Source organism: Helicoverpa armigera, chromosome 23, assembly GCF_030705265.1.
Source record: "Helicoverpa armigera isolate CAAS_96S chromosome 23, ASM3070526v1, whole genome shotgun sequence".
NCBI lineage: Eukaryota > Metazoa > Arthropoda > Insecta > Lepidoptera > Noctuidae > Helicoverpa > Helicoverpa armigera.
In genome coordinates this window covers 9,959,960-9,980,322 of record NC_087142.1, presented here as the reverse complement: position 1 = coordinate 9,980,322, position 20,363 = coordinate 9,959,960, and the positions used below count along the sequence as shown (strand labels likewise).

The 20,363-nt window shown below is 36.2% G+C and overlaps 1 protein-coding gene across 2 annotated transcripts; it reads right to left on the bottom strand.

Moving 5' to 3' along the window:
• Nucleotides 1–680: 680 nt before the first annotated feature.
• LOC110378652 (jupiter microtubule associated homolog 1) lies at nt 681–20,004 on the bottom strand. 2 transcript variants are annotated; one of them, XM_021338000.3, is made up of 4 exons: nt 19,857–20,004; nt 12,957–13,059; nt 2,427–2,599; nt 681–2,041 (listed from the first exon to the last, which is right to left on the bottom strand). In XM_021338000.3, exons 1-4 carry the CDS (start codon nt 19,909–19,911, stop codon nt 1,842–1,844), a joined length of 531 nt encoding a protein of 176 aa, XP_021193675.1. In that variant the 5' UTR covers nt 19,912–20,004; the 3' UTR covers nt 681–1,841. The 2 variants fall into 2 exon arrangements, with proteins under 2 accessions (XP_021193675.1, XP_021193676.1); XM_021338001.3 differs by having other exon boundaries at nt 19,744–19,883.
• Between the last annotated feature and the right edge of the window lie 359 nt (nt 20,005–20,363).

Genomic DNA, 20,363 nt, shown 5'->3' with positions numbered 1-20,363 from the left:
TAACCTGGGGCCCGATTCTCCTAAGTTAATAAAGTCAAAATTGAATAGAAATCAAATCGCAATATGATCGCAATAGCAGTTTAAACCATATCGGGCATTCTGCTACTAATGTAAGACCAATCGTATTCCATCGACATTCGATTGGTCTGCTATTCGGAATGCCATATACGCTTCAAACGTAATCGAGTCGTGATTGGATCGCAGTCGAATGTGAATCGACATACGATTAAGTAAAATTAGTAGAATCGGGCCCCTGAACTTTCATGATGTGTATTGCTCCTAGGTCACTGACCTCTATATTTACCACGTGTGTAAATATAGAGGTCAGTGTCCTAGGTGTACCTACTATGGCCTGTGGATAGGTCAATAAGCATGTTACCAATATCAGCTTATTGTAGTCTCTCTGGAATAATACACAGATATGCCTATTTTCTGTGTCTATAAAAGCACTCAACTATCAACTAACACCCTGGAGTACTAAAGGTTGAAGGATGTTGCTAGATTTTAATAATGCATATCGTCAGATGAACATATTGACTGATCAAAGTATTTAGAAAATTAAATATCAAACTGATGGATGTGTATCACTTATTAAAAATCTAAAGAATATTTCTATATAATTCCAGTTTGTGTTAGGTAAATGTCGGGTTTTATATCTAAGCAAAAATAAAACATCTGAATGTGTTTTTCACATTTTGTAATTCATATAAAAATACAATTATCATTATCAATATTATACATAATCGCATTTGCCAGCGAAGGCATACCATAGTTATTTTGTAATAAAAACCACAATATTTGCAAAACATGAAATGCTAAATTGAGACAAATTTTAAGTACAACATCAACACGAAATAGGCACAGATCAGTCTGTTATAAAAAGTATCAAAATCATCGAAACGCTAACGTACAATCGATACATATCAATTTCAAGCCTTACACGATAATAATCTCTAAACAGCTAGACATCGAGTCGAAGTTTGAATAAAAAATTTAAATAGTTCAAAGTGTTAAATTACTTTGGCCTTGAAGGAAATCTTAACCAAATTGTGACCTTTCGATTCCTAATGGAGAGTTTGGCGAGCAATCGCTTAGTTTTGACACGGAAGCTGGGTATATGTATTGTAACACTAAAATATACGAAAAATAATTTCCTAACTATATAGGTAAATAATACTAGTATTGAAAAGTGTTCCTGTTCAGTAAATATTAAAGATTTCCTTTCTGCGAGGATTGTAAAAGAACCATCGTTATATTATCAAGCAAACATTCAGACGCCCGACAGGGGACCAGGCAGCGATCACATGTTCAACGAAACGATCTATAACCAACGCAACTTTAGAAAAAAAACAAAGGCACAGCATACCCTAAATAAACCTAACGAAGCGTTTACACCGGACTATTATGTCTTTCTGCATGGATGAGCCCAATTTGGTTACAATTTGGCTTTAGACTTGTATATGTCGCCGATTGTAAACACCGTTACATTATAATCTGTCTCGCGATTGTAAACTGTCAAAATATTGTGAACCGCATCAGATTTTTTACAATTTATGGAATTATTATACGTAAAATTATAAACAATGATGCGGTTTACAATATTTCGACCGTTTACTTACCATAACTAACGGTATTTACAATCTTACGGCGACATATATCAAAATTTATATCCTAGAGTAGGACTTTACGATTAAAATGCTGAAGTTCGAACACCACTAATGTCATCCCTAAATCCCTAAAATCCGATTATAAAATGTGCAGATGAGCGTCCAATGTAAACGAACGGAACTGGTCCCACCGGGAATCTTCAGCGCGACGAAACTAAGCTTGCGAGAGTGGCCTTACCACAGGCCTGACGAGAAGCCGCCGGGCGGCACGCGCACGCGCTTCGGGGGCTCCGCCGCCTTGGGCTCGGGCGCCGCCGCCGGCGCGGCCGCCGCCACCGGCGCAGGCGCGGGCGCGGGTGCCGCCTCCGGAGGGCTCTTCTGCCCGTTCTGGCTGGGAGCCTCTGTGCCGTTAGCTGGCCTTGGCTCTTCTTGGCCTGAAATTACAAATTGATATTTAGAAAAAACTCTCGTTGGAGAATATTGCCGCTTCTCGCGTCAAGAGATTGTATATAATGCTATTACTGAACAAAGATCACATGAGCTGTGACTCATCCAATTATCTTAATTATTAATTAAATACACTGCGACTGCAATAAATAATCTTAATGATTATTTATTATGTATCATACATATTTCATTGAAACACAATAATTTATTACAAGCACTGACAGATGAAAGTGTTATAAACATGAATAGAAATTCTCACGTACATTTACATATTTTACAATACTCTTTCTATGTTTTTTTTTTTTGTCATATGTTTATGCAGGAAGGAAAAGCATGAAGTATTCCAGACCCTTCTAACAAATCTGTACTCACCAATAGTGGATCCGATAGTTGAGGCCGGTGGACCACGGCGGGTGATCTGCTGCGGCTCGGGCTCCCCTCCGAAGATGTCAGTGTGTCCGCCACCAGGGGGGCGGAGCACCCGGCTGGACAGCCGCGTGTTGTCGTTCAGACCAACGTTGAATGATGTGGACGTCATCCTTGCACTGGAAAATAGGAAAAGACATGGTCAGTTCGTGACAAACATGTGGATCATTGTAACTTTACCCATTTCTGGTTAAAACAACTTCAAGGATAACTGAAATCAGGCACTTTTGTGGTAAAAAATAAGTCGTGCACTGTATGTAGAACAAAGCGAGGAAACATGATTCATTGCGGTTGTTCGTAAGTAAATACACACAAAAAGGACTTTGTACCCGTGCCCCAACTCCAAGAGATGCAAAATACATATTACAATTTCACTTTCATTTTTCACCCACTGACATAGCTCGCATTTCGCGTGGGAAGACAATAATACGTGTCATTATTTTCTCAGGCCACTTTAGGCTGTTTTTATGAGACGCCGTATTTAGGGTTAATTTATTTTAACAAGGCTTTGGATAACAATGGGCTTTCTCTTTGGGCTAAAGAAATTAAATATCGTACGCAATATAAAAATATTTTGGCACCGCTCTTATAAATATTTAGCATACTACCTACTTAGTATGTGTCGTACGCATTTGGAACGTTCCGGAATAACTAAGATCCTTTAACCGTCCTTGACCCAATGTTGAAAGATTCCTTTACAAACTATTGATTCTAGACGAGCATATTACATCACAACATATTTTTGGAGTTAAGTAGAGAGCTATTTTTTGGAAATATAACTTTTATTACATGAAAATGTCAAACAAATGGACCGTTTTGGTAACAGTTGATTGATTGATAGGCACGTGTTTGTTCAAAAACTATTTTGTGAATAACTGTTTGGTTTCCGTTTTAGGAGAGCGTAGGTGACAGTTATGTACCGTTTACAAATCATTAATTCTGCTAAAACATAAGTCTAATCATAATAAATTAGATTTAGAGACTTTCAAAAATCTTGATTTAGGAAAACCGTTTAATTATGGTTCAGATAAATATTTATGATGCGCTCTAGTTTTTAAAGGAAAAAACAAAGGAGATTGCCCGTTTTGTAAGGGAAGTTGGGTCCCAGTGAAAAATGTTTGTGCCCTGAAGATTTTTATTTTAACTAATAGGAAAAACATTGCATTTTCATAATCAGAAACCTTTTTTCATTTATTCACCCTGGTTCAAGAGATATCATTATTTTTCTGTTTTAAGAATATAGGTTATAATTAGAAATTGACATGGACTATAGATCACTATGAGCATAGAAATATGTACTGTAAATAGCAGTACCATGGAATTATGTCTCTATTTATGCATAAAGTAATGGAATTGTTATTATGTGTTTCCCGCGGTTACACCCGCGTCCCCGGGAACACCTTTCCATACCCGGATAAATTATAGCCTACCTAATCAAATCTTTCCTCTTTATAATATTAGTATAGACTCATAATTACCGTTATTGATAGTTATTATTATTTTAGTAATAGCAAGGGAAATAAAAAAAAAACAAAACATGAATAAACTATTTATTCTTCATAAAATATTTCGTCCAAAGATTGAGCTGGAGCACTCACATTGTTGAAGCGGCCCCAGCTTAAATACCACAATACTGTCATAGTATGAGCACAACACCCTACCGTACGGTTACCCACTAGACAGTTACAATAGTAAGCAATGATACTTTCTAAAGAATTTGCCCGATCTTCATCTCTACTTATCAACAAATAAGAGTAATATGTTTTATGGCTCACATGGCGGGACTTAATTCTAGTCCTAATTAAATAATTATTTTGACCCAATATTAAGGGCAAATCCTCTTCCAAGACATCATTGCTTACTTCAACATTATAAGTACCATTACTTCTTATGTGCTCCCCATAATAGGATCTAGCCTGTTTTAATTGGTAAGATCCCAATGCAAATCTTCTTAAATCATCTAAAGTTAATCTTGGAAAATGATCTAAATGGGGAGCATTGCTGTCTATGTTTTGGAAAACCGTACGTCTCCTATTGATGTTATCCCTTCGAATAAATTCCCCCAAATAATTACTACTGTTTAATCTCGCCTGAGCAATTTGCACATACTCTGCAGCGTCAGGTCTATCTTCAATTGTTGGGTGGAATTTATTCAAAAGGCACAAACAATTTTAAAATCATCCATAAGGTGTGTTGATGCTCTGTTAAAATATTCTTGTCGAAACAGTTTGTAGTCTCTTTTGATGCGACCATTTACAATTTCAACTACCCATCTACACATAGTCACACACCTAGACTTGTTTGCTTGGTCAGTGGTCAATTGAAATTCACCTTCCAATAATGACTCAGGCATGTATGTTTTATAATTATAGCTTTGGAGTTCAGGGATCACGTCTCTAAATCCCTATCCAATATAAAGACATCCCCTGTCTAAAAATGAGCGCATTGGACCACTTTCATTACGAAATAGATCACTCATGATTGTCGAGTCATTTTTGTTGCTTCATATGGTCCAATGCACTCTAAAATATATCCATCACAACATGTGATTAAAAGGGTTTAACCAAATTATTATATTTGTGTAGACTATATGTCTGTTTCTGATATTTGTAGTTACTACTACTCTGTACATAAACATATGTACCATCACATATGACAATAGCAGGTTTAGAATCTGGAGCCATGCTACTGTCTCCGAATAGACCTTCAGGAATAGTCCTGTTACGTGAGGCCACATTTTGTATATTAGTGTGATTAACTCCCAAATGCATTGGTACAAAATGTTCTTTTAAACATTCCCTAACAATGTTCATTTTTTTCTAATGTAGATCGTGGCAATTGAAAAGAGTTGCCAGTCTTTGGTTGCTGTCCCCTGTCCTAAGTTTAACAAGAAATGTGCTTAATGCAAGGCTAGGATTTCTAACCTTATTATGTAAAGTAGGAAGGCTATTTAATATTTCATTAAACTGCATCTCTGTAAGTCCCAGCCAATAATGGCGTAAATGTGCATCCATTGCTGCAATATTATTAAAATCTAAACTTCTTTGAGAAGCTCTTTCCAGTATGGAAAATATATCATCAACTTGAAAGCTAGTAAAGTCATTTAGGTTGGTAGTCAGTTCATCCCACTGATTGCTATATAAATGGTGATGACAGATTCTAGCATTTAAAGGTATATATATATTGTACTGCAATAACAACAGTTCCTTTATAGTCATAGGTACTAAAAGACGTTCATCATTATCACAGCCTACAAACATACAGTGACGAGAAGCTGCAGCAACTCGTTTATACTTTTGTGAGTTAATCTTAGATTGAACTCGTAATGCTTGTTGTGGTTGAGATGTTGGAGCTGGCATTGGAGGTGGTTCAGGTATCTCGGGTCTTCTAATGAAGATAGAGCTGCATCCATGACCCTTGCAGGTCTGTTTGAATCTTGAACCTCCAAACGTCTCGTCTCCGAGTTGCTGCTAACCAGCAAGGAATGCACACTTTTTGTAAATGTGGAACCTAAAATGAAATAGTTGGTATTAGTGAATATCAGAATAGGTACCAAACCCTATATTGTTATTGTGCAAGCATATGAATAAAAATAGCATCAATTAGAAATAAACTATGCAGCATTTTTCTGAAACATTATTTAGAAAATGTTAAACACAATTGCAGGGTATGAGATCTCAGGTTCAGTTCCAGGATTGGGTTTCTGGGTATTTCCATTAAGATTTCATGAGTAGTAACCAGAAGAGCCTGGAATACTGGGTTTGTGCCTGGTTGATTGCATGGTCTCACCGTTATTACTTAGAACATAACTGACAAAATGTATTGTGTACTGTTAGGTACACCTCTGCCTAATCGTCGTCACGCTTGTGATTGGGGATTATAGGCGTGATGATACAGAATGTTATTAAATAATACTCACCAGATGTGCTAAAGTCCATCTTAAAATCATGCTACGTTGTGGACAGTCTAACTCAACTCTGTGGGTTCTCCGACTTGCAACAGAGATACCACATCCATAACAAACATTTAAGTGACCATATGCAGGTGATATATCCTCGTGGGATCCAGTTATATTTGACAATATCCTTTCTTGCAACAGCAAATAACATTCAATACATAGGATATCATCTGACGTTACCTGGAAAAGATTATATTCTATACTATTCTATATTTATAACTGCTTAAACTTGTAAATACATAAACTCTCATAAAGAACTAAGTTTACAGTGCTAAGTTTACTCTAATCAAATGTTATTTTGAGTTTGCATAATGCATTTAACCACTATATTTATATTGTCCACAATAATTATTATTGTTTATGCACACGATAACTTACAGGTGTAGGCGTTGTCCAAGTTCGTAGAAGAACTGTCATTTGCTCGTTCAACTCCTCAACTGTATACCGGCGTAAATTAGACGCTAGTAAAGGGAACAGTTAATACAGCGTCGGTAAGACAGGCGGTGTGCCCGACTTCTGGCTGGGGTAGACATAGTTCTGACAAAACAGTTCGGGAGTTCAATATCACACAAGGATTTCACTAAGAGTCAAATTGTTCTCCAAGAATAGCACTTTATCTCACAAAGAACAGCACAAACAAGAGTCAAGCACTTAGAGTCAATATCTCACAAAGAGGAGTCAATTATCTCACAAAACATAAAGTAAGTACGCGAGGAACTTATTAGCTCAACTCGGTGGTAGCAGAAAGGCACGTATCGTAAATAATAACTAAGTAAATACGGAATTCAAAACTCAACGTATTATACAAAGCAATCACGAACACACAACGAACGAACGTCAAAGTGATGTGACATGCGCAAGTAAATGTTGCCAGAGCAATTATATTTAATCATTAATAAATCGATTTAAGTTTTTAAATTACGTAAGGCTTTTATTTTAATTTAAAATCGCTCTTATCTTATCTATCTTATCTTATCTGTTCAACAATATAGACTTATCATGAATATAGTTAGAATAATAATTAAAAATAATTGTATTTTTTTATTTTTAATAACTGTTTTGTTTTGATATCGATTACTCTATTGATTAAAATACGTAATTTTCAATAGTTATTTGATATCTGGCAACTTTTTTTTGTTTACCAATCAAACGGATGTCGACGTAATGTTTAACTATTAATTAATTTTAACTTTATTCCCAGGGTGAAAGAAATTGTATAAAAAATAATTTGGAAACAAAAAAATAAACAATATTTTTAGGTTATTATTCCATTCAGGCACACGATACCACAAAAGGGACCTGCCCCGTGGCAATCTCCTTTTACGGAATTTCAATATTATAATTGGAATTAGCTAAATAATCGAGGACAATGTCATTAATCCATATCCAAGTTTGAATGCAATCAAAAATAGTTATTTGCGAAAATAACAGTTCAAAGTCACCTGGCAAACACAAGCATGCAACAAGCATAATGAAACGCGTGCTTTTATACCTACCCTTCTAGAATAAAATTCAATACCTATCTTATACAATTTTTGGTACTATAGGTGATAATTAAGTATGCAGTACAGCGTCATTCACAGCTTAATCATTTACGATAATACATCGTAATGTTATGACGTTTATTTCCTGGCGATTTGATAATCTCTATCTATAGACGGCTTGTCTCATTTAATAATATCTCTACGTAAAAGGATATTTCAGTACAACGCGATAGGAATTATAAACAGTCATTGTTTATGTAGTTTAATCATATCGACTGTGAGTAATCAATTAAAATTCAGATAGAAAGCTCATTAATATACCGATTCAATTAATTCATATGGTACATCCTTATAGGTTAAACAATGCAATGGCGCAGTTTATAATGTGCGTCAATCGTTTTTGCGATATACCTATTGAATTGATGACAACTTTTTATATGAACGTAGAATATTGTTTTAACTTCACTGAATTTTTTGGACGAAAACTATGGCATGATTTGATGAACTCCTCTAGATTCAGAAAAATCTCCAATGGCCTGAATGCGTCAATGTGGCTTATAGACGGATGAGCTCAAACAATTTGCAAGATTCTTTAAATCGATTTCCAACACTAAAGGAGGTTCTAGTAGCATCATTTCAATTCTTCAGAAGAAACTAATAAAACTCAGCAATAAATAGCAACCAATCAATTGTTTCCGTAACAAATCAAGGCACAATTAATTACTGCATCATCTCAAGCCAGTCACTGGAGCATTTTAATTTAACGACCTCTATCATTGTCTAGAAAAACAATACTTTGTCATAAATTACCTGTCTAATGGCAGAGACATACTTCCAAAGGTAATTTTTATACAATTTTCATGTGAATGTGACCTAGGAATTAGGGTTACATGCTCTAAATGACTCTTAAATTGTTGTGACCTGGTTAGCTGTTTTGGACAAACATCCCTTGGTAAATTATGGGGTTAAAGCTTTGAGGTCGAGCTAGATATTTAGTCGGTAATTGAACTGCCTGAATACTGTATTTTGTGATAAATGGAAATTAATGCTTTGTGCCCCCGTAATGGATAGAACTATCGGAAAGGGACCCGTCATGCACCTATTTTGGGTAGCTTAACTCATTTAATCGATCACTTAGAAAAGAGGAGTTACATTAAAAAAAATATATCCACATTATATATTCAAAAGAGCTGAACAACCCTGCAAACATTCCAATTTGAATGTGACATTGAAACAAGTCGGGAATGGATGTAAATCAGCGGCGCGGCAAATGACATGTAAATGTGCATTAAAACCGCTGAACATATCAGCATATTCATCACTTGTTTCTTCTACTTGTTTACCAAGTACCTACACAAACTGTACCCATGTTTATACCTTAACTTGGAAGATATCTTATCTTACAGTTCATTTACAAATAACTTAGCAATTCTAAGAAGGCTTGTGAATCCTCGTGCATTAGTATTAGTTTGGCCAGATATTGTTGAGGAGCTCCTCTCTGGCATACAGCTTTCTCAAAAACGATCAAACTTTTGTTTTGTTCATTTCAAAACAGTTTAACTGGTAACGATCCACATTATTGACAAAACTTTTATTCCGCTCACTTTCCGACCCTTCAATAAAGGGTCTATTGTTTAAACTGCAACTGATATCTCATTATCTTATCTATATTCTTCGATAGGGGAAGGGGGAACGCCCTATCTGTACATTTTAGTTACATTGTTATGGAACGTTAACTTTTTTCATGGAAATTCTAATCAGTTTCATGAAAGGCAAGAATATAACTAACATCAACAAAAATTCAGAACACACGATATACATTGTGACTAAATTAAACACAAAGAGGAAATATACTTGTCAGTCAAAGGGCGTAAACAAAGAAGCACTGTACTAAAATATGGAGACGTGTACAGAACACTGTTCAGACTGATAATCCGGGTTTAGTGACCTGACACCGTAAACGCTGACAGTCTCTCACTTTTAACAGTAAAATGCCCATTGATTAATGTTAGCAGTATTCTTGCAAGATCATGAACGGATAATGTATAAATGTCGAAAAATGTTATACTGAAGTTACTTTATTAGATGTCTTTTCAGAATCCACAAAGCTACCTTCCCTGTTGGAAAGGTGCCAATTCGGCCAAACTGAAAACTGGAAGTTAGCAATCTTAAATGTCTACTAAAAGTCCAAAGGGGAATTCCAATATGTACGCTGAATGTTTTATAAGCAAGATAGAGTTCGCAAAAATAGCTAATGATTAACCACTTACCTAATTGTGGTTTCGCTCAACTGAATAAAAACTTCAATTCGAATTTGTGTTGAAATTACCAACTATCTCACGTAGGACTGAAAAAACTGACACCTCCTCACTCCAATAAATACGAAAATACAATAAAGTATTAAAACTACTGTCCGTTGAACTGCTTTATCGAAATCAAGATAAACTATGAATAATCAGTGAGTCCATTAAACTAGTATTTGTTTCAGTAGATATGAATCAGCCTAAAAAAAATCAAAGCTGTCGATTTATTTGATCTTGTTCCGCAGAGTTGATGGGAATTTTTTACTGTTTTTTCTGAACACTCCGAGACATAATGTAGTGGATCATAGAGGGGTCAAGGGGCACAAAGGGGCCATACGGACTTTAGTTGAGAAGTCCCATAAGGTACAAAGAAGACTTTTTCATAATAAGTCTGTAGGGAATGCTTTAAAGGCTAAGTATTTCTCAACAAACACTCCACCTGCAGGTATGGCATTTATTTTAAGAAAGGCTGAGATTAGTTAGGAATGTTGTTGTCAATTGAGATCCGGCTAGACCGGCTTCACGGCTTAGCGAATGATAATGTTGATTGTAGATGTGCCTGCCCATCTCATTTGCAAACAACAATATTGGTTGCTGCGCGAACGCAAGATTCTCTCAGTTATGAGGAGCCTTTTAAGTGTTTCCATCAGCGAAATACACTACAAAGTGGATGAGATTGGGGAATGAGCGTGATAAATGTTCGATACAAAGATCTTGTATAAACCAGTGCAGTTCAAATCTAATTTGAGGTAAATTGTCAGACTTGAGCAACTAGATAAGTGATTATCAATGAGTAAGCTACACTTATATTTAAAAGATTTTCAGCAAATGCGTCACTAAATTCGTTACAGTTGTTAATTTTGATTCACGACTGACGAATAGCAGCCGTACTGTGACTAACTTACAGTTTCTCGGTAATGTTATCAAAATAATACTGTTACTTGTGAAGTGATTAATGTTTTTATGCTATCTACGAAGATGATTGCTGCAAAATAAGCTGTCGGAAATGACTACATTTGCCACTTTCCAGTGACATTTTATGGAAGAAATAATAAATATGGATATTTTTAAATTGCATTAGAAAATACAATATTTACAGTAACTTACTAACATTAATATTATATATTGATTTTATAGTTTCACGTTTTTCATCACGAGGTTACTATCGGTACTCACTCACGGGTGGATTAACAACAACTAACATATAGGTAATATTGCTACATTATTAACAAACAATATGAATACAAGTTCCAAGCAAAACCGCATGCTATCTCATACAGCATTGAACATAAGGTTAAAACGATATGGCTGGCAGATGGCGCCGAGTCGACAGTTGTTTTTCGCAAAAACAATTATTTTTGCACAAACATGGCTGCCAAATTAAATAATAACAGACTTCGGAGCTAGTTTGGGGTAGCAGAAGTTAAATTACGACTGTCGTAAGTAATGTAGAGGTTTAATTAACTTTAGAAACTATGCGTCACACATAAGTAGAACGGTATAATTTGAAAGAATACATATGAAATTGACGTGCAATTTCTACCTATCCTTAAAATGGGCATCTTTGTTTTTAGAGAAATTGTGAAAGACATACATTAGTCCAAAAATTCTAAACAACCAATAATTTGAATCTGAAAACAAGAGCTCTTCAATACATATTTGTACAAGATTTTGACAAACTACACACAATAACGAAATCAGGCAAAAAGCAAGACAAAGACAACACACTACCCAAACCATGCAAAAAACAATTTCCAGAACAGGTACCTGTAGAAATGTAGACAAAACAGAATGTCGTGCGCTTACCTAGCGTGTTGACATGATAACCAAAAACTTTATAAAAATAGTGAATAATGTGTGAGCGTGCGACGCACCTATTATCCGTCATGCTTTCCTAGTACCAAACTATTTCATTTACCACCCCGTGATTAAAAACCGATATAGGTACAACCCCATGCAATTTTATCGGTTTTTATGATAATTACTCACCATAAAAATGAATGACTTTAGTTTACTTGTCAGAAATATAAATAAATCTCTGTCATTTCCGTGAGAGAAATAAATGATGTAAAAATAAAACATGATTAAGGCACTAAATACCTACTGAAGTTTTTGTGGTAATCAGTAACTAGTTACATTCGGTTTAAAAAGAAACCTAAATCTACAAACGTCACAATACCGCACCCAATCTGCAGACTTGTGCAAGTCTAGTTTACCGCAGTTTCCAATGACCATTTTTTGCTTTTCTACAAGAAATCATCTACAGATTGATACAAAGCAAAATACTTTCTAATCTTTTCAGAAAATCAAACAATGGTTACTGAAAACGACCGTCACATAACAAATGTAATTAACACGCGATTTGCAAACGTGAGTATAAAATCTCTCAGCTAAAACACGTTTGCCAACCGTGCGTCTAACACTTGTCATCTGAACCAGGACTAAAACAAATAGGCTGCAAATTACCGTTTCAACTTGATATTGCTCTTATTTGGATCTACGTAAGAAAGAGCACTACCAAATCAAAACTTCTAAGGTAGATTCACATGTGACAAACCGCCATGCTGCACACATCTGTCACCGCGTGGATTGGCGCCAACTCGCGGCGGCCATCACGCGACCAACGCAATCGCGTGACATCGCGTGTTGTCAATGTGCTTCCGCCCTTACCTCATTGCAATAACACGGCAACAAAACAATTTATTCAGCTAAGGGATAATATTAAACTTACCAATTCTCTAAAGCCTCTCGATTGGCAGCCATCCTACCAGTCAGTCTAGCAGAGTGGACGAGATATTGAGATGTCTTTACGTAATGTGTGAGTTCTTTTAACACTGTAACGAAAAAGCGATGCATTCATGGAAATAGAAAAATGTTATACATGCTGGTTAGTTCATGTTTAGTCAAAGATAATTCACACAGAACATAAAAATTTAAAACATTAAAAAGCATTTACAAATAGTAGTACTACTTCCGAGATTATTTTATTTCTAGATTCTAGATACTTTGCGTCTATGGCGTTCAAGTAAAATCAATTTGGAATATCCATTCAAAGAGCAATAAATCCATCAGGCAGTGTTGAAACCCAATGTACCGTCATTACATTACCTGTCTAGGGGCCGGGGGCACCGGGGGCTTCAACCTAGACGCAAAGACAATACGAACGTAGGTTTACCCGATGATTCACTCAATACCCAGCCGTTTTAGGGTGCGGACACACTGGCTAGGGCGCGTCGAGTGAGCGAGCAAGCACACGTGGTGCATATTAATTTCATTTGTATTACGCATGTTCTAGAGTCGCACTAGATCTTTAATTGTAGTCGAGTTTTACCGATAATGAATTTGCTTTTGATAACAGATGATGCAAGCATAAAGACAGTAACTTATGATGGCCACAGAATTTCTCCAAGAACTGTACGCGAAATTCAAATTACCAATCCTCGTCTTAGTTCGCACCCTAAGTCATAAAACTATTCATTACCTAAGCTACGCCTGCTGAGTACTTAGTAAGGACTACAACCGGTCATTCGATCTAGGAAGCCAGCCGGAAGGTATGGCTACATTACGATCGATAATATAAATGTTTGAGTCACGGCACAGGAGCGTGAGTTTGTTATTATTGGGTGAAACGATACGCGATGAGAATCCTAATCAAGCTAGAAAATCAAAGTAACAATGGTCCCTTTATGCTGCAGAGGTTCGATTTTAAAATTCTTCATTTCCTATCAATTCATTTTCAATGTCTGTTGCGAATTGCCATCATTATTTTACATAGCGTTTGGATACTATTACTATATCCTATCTAAAAGTTCTAGAGGCTATACAACAAGCGTCAGACATCCATATTGAGCAGCATGGCAACAAGTCCGTATGTAAACCACTTATAAACTTGTACATTAAACAAGCTAAGTGCGTAGAGGGCGTACGAGATAACTGCGCAGATCGCATTAAATACTCCTTTGATGGCGCAGACGCAGACAAACGCGACGAATTTAAATAAATGAATTTAGACCTTATAGGGAAGGTCGGCTGGGCAAAATTGGGGCGTTGTAGTGACCAATAAGCGAAACGGTTCGCCGATAAACCTCGAGTGCCTCATAATTTGGGTTTTATTGCTCCTTGGGCATGTTTCGTCGGCTTTAGTCGCCCACGTTCGCCCAGTTGAATTTAGGGCTCTAGCTATACCGGCTTTTTGGTGTCAAACCAATTCTACCTGAGGTCAACCTAAAATCAATACTATCCTGACTGGCGCCAAGTTTCCTGTGCTATCTCTATCTCCCCGCGCAGCCTCAACGTTCTTGTTATGGCGGCCTATAATCATGTATCCAGTCTATACAAGGAATACTGTTTGCCATTAATCTATCACAAACAACATGAACTATAAACGTGACCGTAACCGCTAATCGGATTAACCTACGTCCGCCAATTATATCTGCTAGAAGGTTTGTGTATTATCAGCATTACAAAAATAGGGATTCCCGGAATTCGAACCGAAACTTCACCTTCACATAAAATTCTTAGAAAGAACTAGTACTTATTCCGGCCTTCGAATGGCTAGTGTACCGCATTTCTATTTTTGAATGGTCTACTCTATAACTAATTATGGATTAATAAATAATCAGCCGTGAGTACAAGAGTATCTGTTGGTTATCGAGGCAGCTTGTAATGAAGCGAGGGTAACCCGGTTACCTAACGAACCTCGGAAGCATTGCTGTCTACTTGTTCCTAGTCAAGTGAAACTACATTTCATCACGTTTACAAATTCTACAGATTTGTGCATAACTAACGACGACCGAGCGATATTTCTGATCTAGTTCATTATCTAAAGTGAATGTCTGTTTTTGGAATGATTTGGAAGTGAATACTTGAAACTTTGATAGGTACTATTTTTGTTCCGGCAATAACGATCTTTGACAAAATGGTATTAAAACGCCGACCACCGATGAATCCAAATTTGGCAGGAGGATGATGGGCTTATAAAATGATGATGATACTTGACCAATGAATGTACCATTGATGAATGTTGCTTTCAAACCTTCTAACCACTAAAACCACCAAAGCAACAGGAATAGAATGATAGAGAGAGAAGGAGAAGAAATGGAAGAAGCAGAAGACCAGCACCCAAACTTACTAACTAAAAGTTCTGTAAATCAAATACGAAATCCAAAATGTAATCAGAAAATATGAGCTGTTACAGCTCAACTGCTACAATAGCCTACTGTTGCCCAACGAAGCCTTGGATAGTCTGTAATGAAATTTTTACATAACTTCCTAATGAAAAAAGTAACTTTATCCTTTATCTTAATAAGAAATATTGAGCTAAGAGATATTTTCCTGTACAAAATAAAGGTCTTGTTTGTGCCAAAACATTTTTCGCTGAGTAGAAAACAGGAATTGGCAGCTTCAGAGGTAAGACTTCAGATAAAACTAAAGAAAACGCGAGATAAAATACTAATCATCTAGCGCTGAGAAATCTAAGAGAAACTTAGAATCCATACGTACGCGATAAGCCAACCTTTCACTATTGCTGATTGACAATCAACGTTGTATCTCTGGTTTCTCATCACAAGGGAATATAGGTGATAACGAGAATAATAATTAGCTGTTTGACTAGCCAGCAAGAAAGTCTTGTCTTTCTTTGGCATTCTTCACTGTTCCAGAGAAAAGCATTATTTAATTCGTCCTCAAATGGGTACCAACCAAACCCGAACCGAAACCTAAGCCGAAATTTCGCTTCAGGGATTCAAGCAGGATTTCCTACTTGCCAACAAAATCTCTAGGTAGACTGGGAGAAAACGCCTAAGGCGTTAAGTCCGCCATTGTACTGTTTGTGCAAAAAGTATATAAATAAAAATAAATAAATAAAATCTCGAGCAGTGCCTTCAAGCAAAACGTGTCTTGGCAATACGCCACCAAACACAAGATTAAGTAGTTTATCTAATTAGTCCTAACTTATTTATGATTGCCGAAATAGCCGTTCAGCGTCTTTGTTCAATACAGTTACCTGTTACGAATGAGGGCAAATCTAATTACCAATCGATAATCACGAAAGAACAAAAACTCGTAAACGAAGGTTCATTAGATCGGAATGTTGATGCACGCACCGAGGAAGTAGGTGCCAATATATAGTCCTCCTTATCGATTTCGATAACGGCGACCCATGGCAAATTCACCTCCTAGCGTGAGCCCTGATGTGACTGGCTAAACCGAGCTTTGATTTGAAGACTCGGTCGCAAGCGCTGCAGTACAACTGACCCGCAGCATTGAGAGTGTAGGTGTACGAAGGCTTAGGTCTCTCTTTTTGTAATTGGCGCTTTTCGTCTAGAGCCTCGAGTCTTTTTGCTTCGAATAGCTTGACATTTTGGTAGATGTTTTTGCGCCAAGATGACCTATTTGAAGCAAGCCTCTCCCAATCATTAGGGTCAATACCGCAAGCCTTCAGATGTCTTTTGAACACGTCCTTGTAGCGTAGATATTGTCCTCCTCGCTTCCGTTTACCTTCAGCCATCTCTGAGTAAAAGACCGCTTTAGGTAGACGGTGGTTGTCCATTCGAAGGACGTGTCCACACCACCTGAGTTGTCGCTGCATTAGCAACGCCTCCATTCCATACATATTGGACCGACGGAGCACCTCTGTGTTGGGGATGCGATCCTGCCACTTAATTCTAAGGATGGACCTCAGACACCTGAGATGGAATGTGTCGAGTTTTTTAATATCTGACTTGTACAGGCACCAAGTTTCTGCGCCATACATAAGCACAGGCATGTACATGGACGTACATGCAAATATGAAGCAGTGACGGAGCACGAACCTCCAGGAATGGTGCGGTCGTCCTTTGTGGTGGACAAGATATAAGGCCTCTGTGCAATCGGAAATATTATACTGATTAAATATGAGATTTGATACTTCTGAGGCTGGGTGTACGGACTTAGGATGAAGGAATGTTTGTGGTCAAAATTATGCTCTATCGAATTACTTGAAGAGTAGGTTGGTAGCACAAAAATGGTTATTGAAATACTAGTAGGTACGAAATCAATGAGGGTTTTCTAAAATGGCAATCCACGAGGTGGCAGCACCGAGTCGTCAGGTCTAATAACTGTCAAAGTGCTTATCTTTACTATGAATAGTGAACGATTTTAGTGTTTTTTTATTTTATAATTAAAGCACTGCATTATTGTTTTACTATTGCGGTTGAGTAAATAAAAAAAACTAAATCATATTGTGTTAACAAATTTTTCAACAAGCTTTTCCTTAGTACCAGTGACTTTTGCACCCTCTCTCTTAGCTCAATTTTTAGTTCGGAAACCTTATTCTGACCGTAGTCCATAATAAAATCAATAACACTTCCAATATAACAGAATTTCAATAAACAATAAGTTCGGCACCTACAATTCCATACTATTTGACAGCTGTTTGGACCAGACGCATACGTGGCGCCACCCGGTGGCAGAAAAAATTTCAAAAACCCTCATTGAACAGTTATACACCATCCAAAAAGATGGTATGGAGGCCCATTTCAGGCTGTTTAGTATTTATTATAGTCAAGATAGAGTCAAGATATTAGAGATTTGAATATATTTGGTAAATCCTACTAATATTATAAACGCGAAAGTTTGGATGTATGGATGTTTGTCACTCTTTCACGCAAAAACTACTGAATGGATTTTAATGAAACTTTACAATAATATAGCTTATACATCAGAATAACACATAGGCTACAATTTGTAAACATATTGTTCGAAATACTAAACCTGCGCAGACGAAGTCGCGGGCACCAGCTAGTAAATACTAATGATAAACTGAGAAACATAATACCTACTTACATAGGTAGTCTATCAATGTGTCCACCTAACAACTTCAAAATAACAGGATAAATAATTTCAGGGAAATTATTCAGTGCAAATAAATGTTAATAACAGGATATATTTGGGATGTTACAATCAAATGTGTTTGAATAATTTTCTTCCTTAACCTAAAAAAATTGAATATTTTTATGATTATCCAAGTAAGTTTTATGACAAAGATATACCTAAGTTTCATAATATCTATCATTTATAATCTTCAAAATAAAACTTATCTACAGAGGCCATAGAAAGTACATAAAACATCAGAGACTATATGACGGAAATAGAACCAATTGTTTGAGTTGAATATTATGATATTGATAAGACTCAATGAGTCGCATTTATAAAATTATTGCTGCCTTAAAAAATAACATTACGGTTTGACTTGTTACATCTGACTAAATGAATTGAGTACTATGAGAAGTGTGTCTATTACCAGATCACAGGGATACAACCAATTTAGAGAAACACATCAGAAAAATCTGATTGAGGCAATTCAAATTATGTCCTATCAAAATGTGGGATTGTGGGCGAAACCTCAGGAAACAATAAGTAATTAAAATGCAAGGCAGACTACCACAAGAGTTACTTTTAACGGCAATATCTTTTAGATGATAATGATGAGTCATAATAAACAAAAGTATTCTAACGGTTTATTTGAAATTGCACTGTTTTCAGCGACAATCACTAGAGGTCATTAGCATGATGTAAATAACGATAAACTATGAGAAGTGATAATTAAGGTCATTGACTGATAGGACAGTTGTATATAGGGAAATATTTAATTATATTGTACCTAAAGCAACTTATTTAGAAGGTTTACCTGCAGTGAATCTCAAAACCATCTCTACCTGTCTACCCTGGCAGTTTTATTGTAATTTTAAATAATGTAAAATCGTTTTTTTATTTGGGTATTAAGATATACTTTTGTTATAGTCTGCTAACCTAAGAGTTGCAGCTAATTCTAAGTGTTGTGAGAAAATGTTACGAATATTACTGCTTGTTTTATAAACATTAATAATTAGGTAGCAACTTAGTGATAACACACTGGTATATTGCTTCAACTTCATACATCTTGACTAAACACTATGCAGTGTAAAATCACCCAACAAAGTTCATGGACCTAGCCATCTTTATGCCTTGACCAAAAAGATTAAAAAACCTTTGCAGGTAACAACGAAATATGTTTTATTTTTAGAATACAAATGCTAGCGACATTCCAGACAAGGAAAAATGTACAAAACCAAAGCACATTCAGTTCATAACGGCACAAAATGAAGTGCACCCACATCCACACGGCAAAAAACCATGAGAGAGCACATAAAACACGCCAATTATGAGTTATTTTAGATCTCTAACTGTAAAGATAATGAATCTATCGTACATGTAGTGCGGTCACTCCATTCATGCGGCAAACAAAATATAACGGTTGATTCTTTTGTTCCAACGTTCCGAGCGATAGCGTGTGATTAAATCCGGTAAAATCCGATTTTTAACGCGATTCCGTATGCAAATATGGAGTGTAATCCACACGCCCGTGCCTAGAGACTTGGATATCTCGTCCTGCGGCATCAAGGCGCATTGACCTTTACAAAAATCTTGAAAAATAACGGCTCGCGTCCAACGTCTGGCGGCCGGTGTCAATTTTTTACTTGTACAATAAACGTACTCACCAAGGTAATAACACACTCAAATATTTCACAATAAATGTTTCTGAACTATAACGGAAATGAATACGGTCTAGAAGCGTTTTTAAATAATTTTTATCAGAGAAAAGATTACTCACCGACTGGTCGCTTCTCTTCTTTTTGACGGAATGCGTGTGAGTGAGACAGAATCATCTAGTGTTGTAGTTGAATGGCATAGGAATCTACTATCCGTCCCACCTGCACCAGCTAAATAAATTATTTTAACACAAAACCTCTAAACCTTTAAATAAATTCAGTAATTGAATATGTTTTTACATAATATATTGGGAAAAACTAAATAAAATCTTGCATTTGTAAATAATTTTGATATCTTATATCTACTACTAAGTGACAAGAATAGCAAAAACTGTTTACTTTTACGTAAAGGATTGTTTTTCGCAATGGGTAATGTGATTAAGTCCACAAGCTGAACCTCAATAACATCTCTTAATACTGAATTGTTTGTTACTTAGCTTTTAAAATAGTAATTTATATTAATTACGTAATTTTGAATAATGTGAGGTTTTTGTACAAATATAATACAAAATACCTGAGCGATGCGGATGAATATTTTGATACTTAGTTTTAATATTTCCCTATCATAA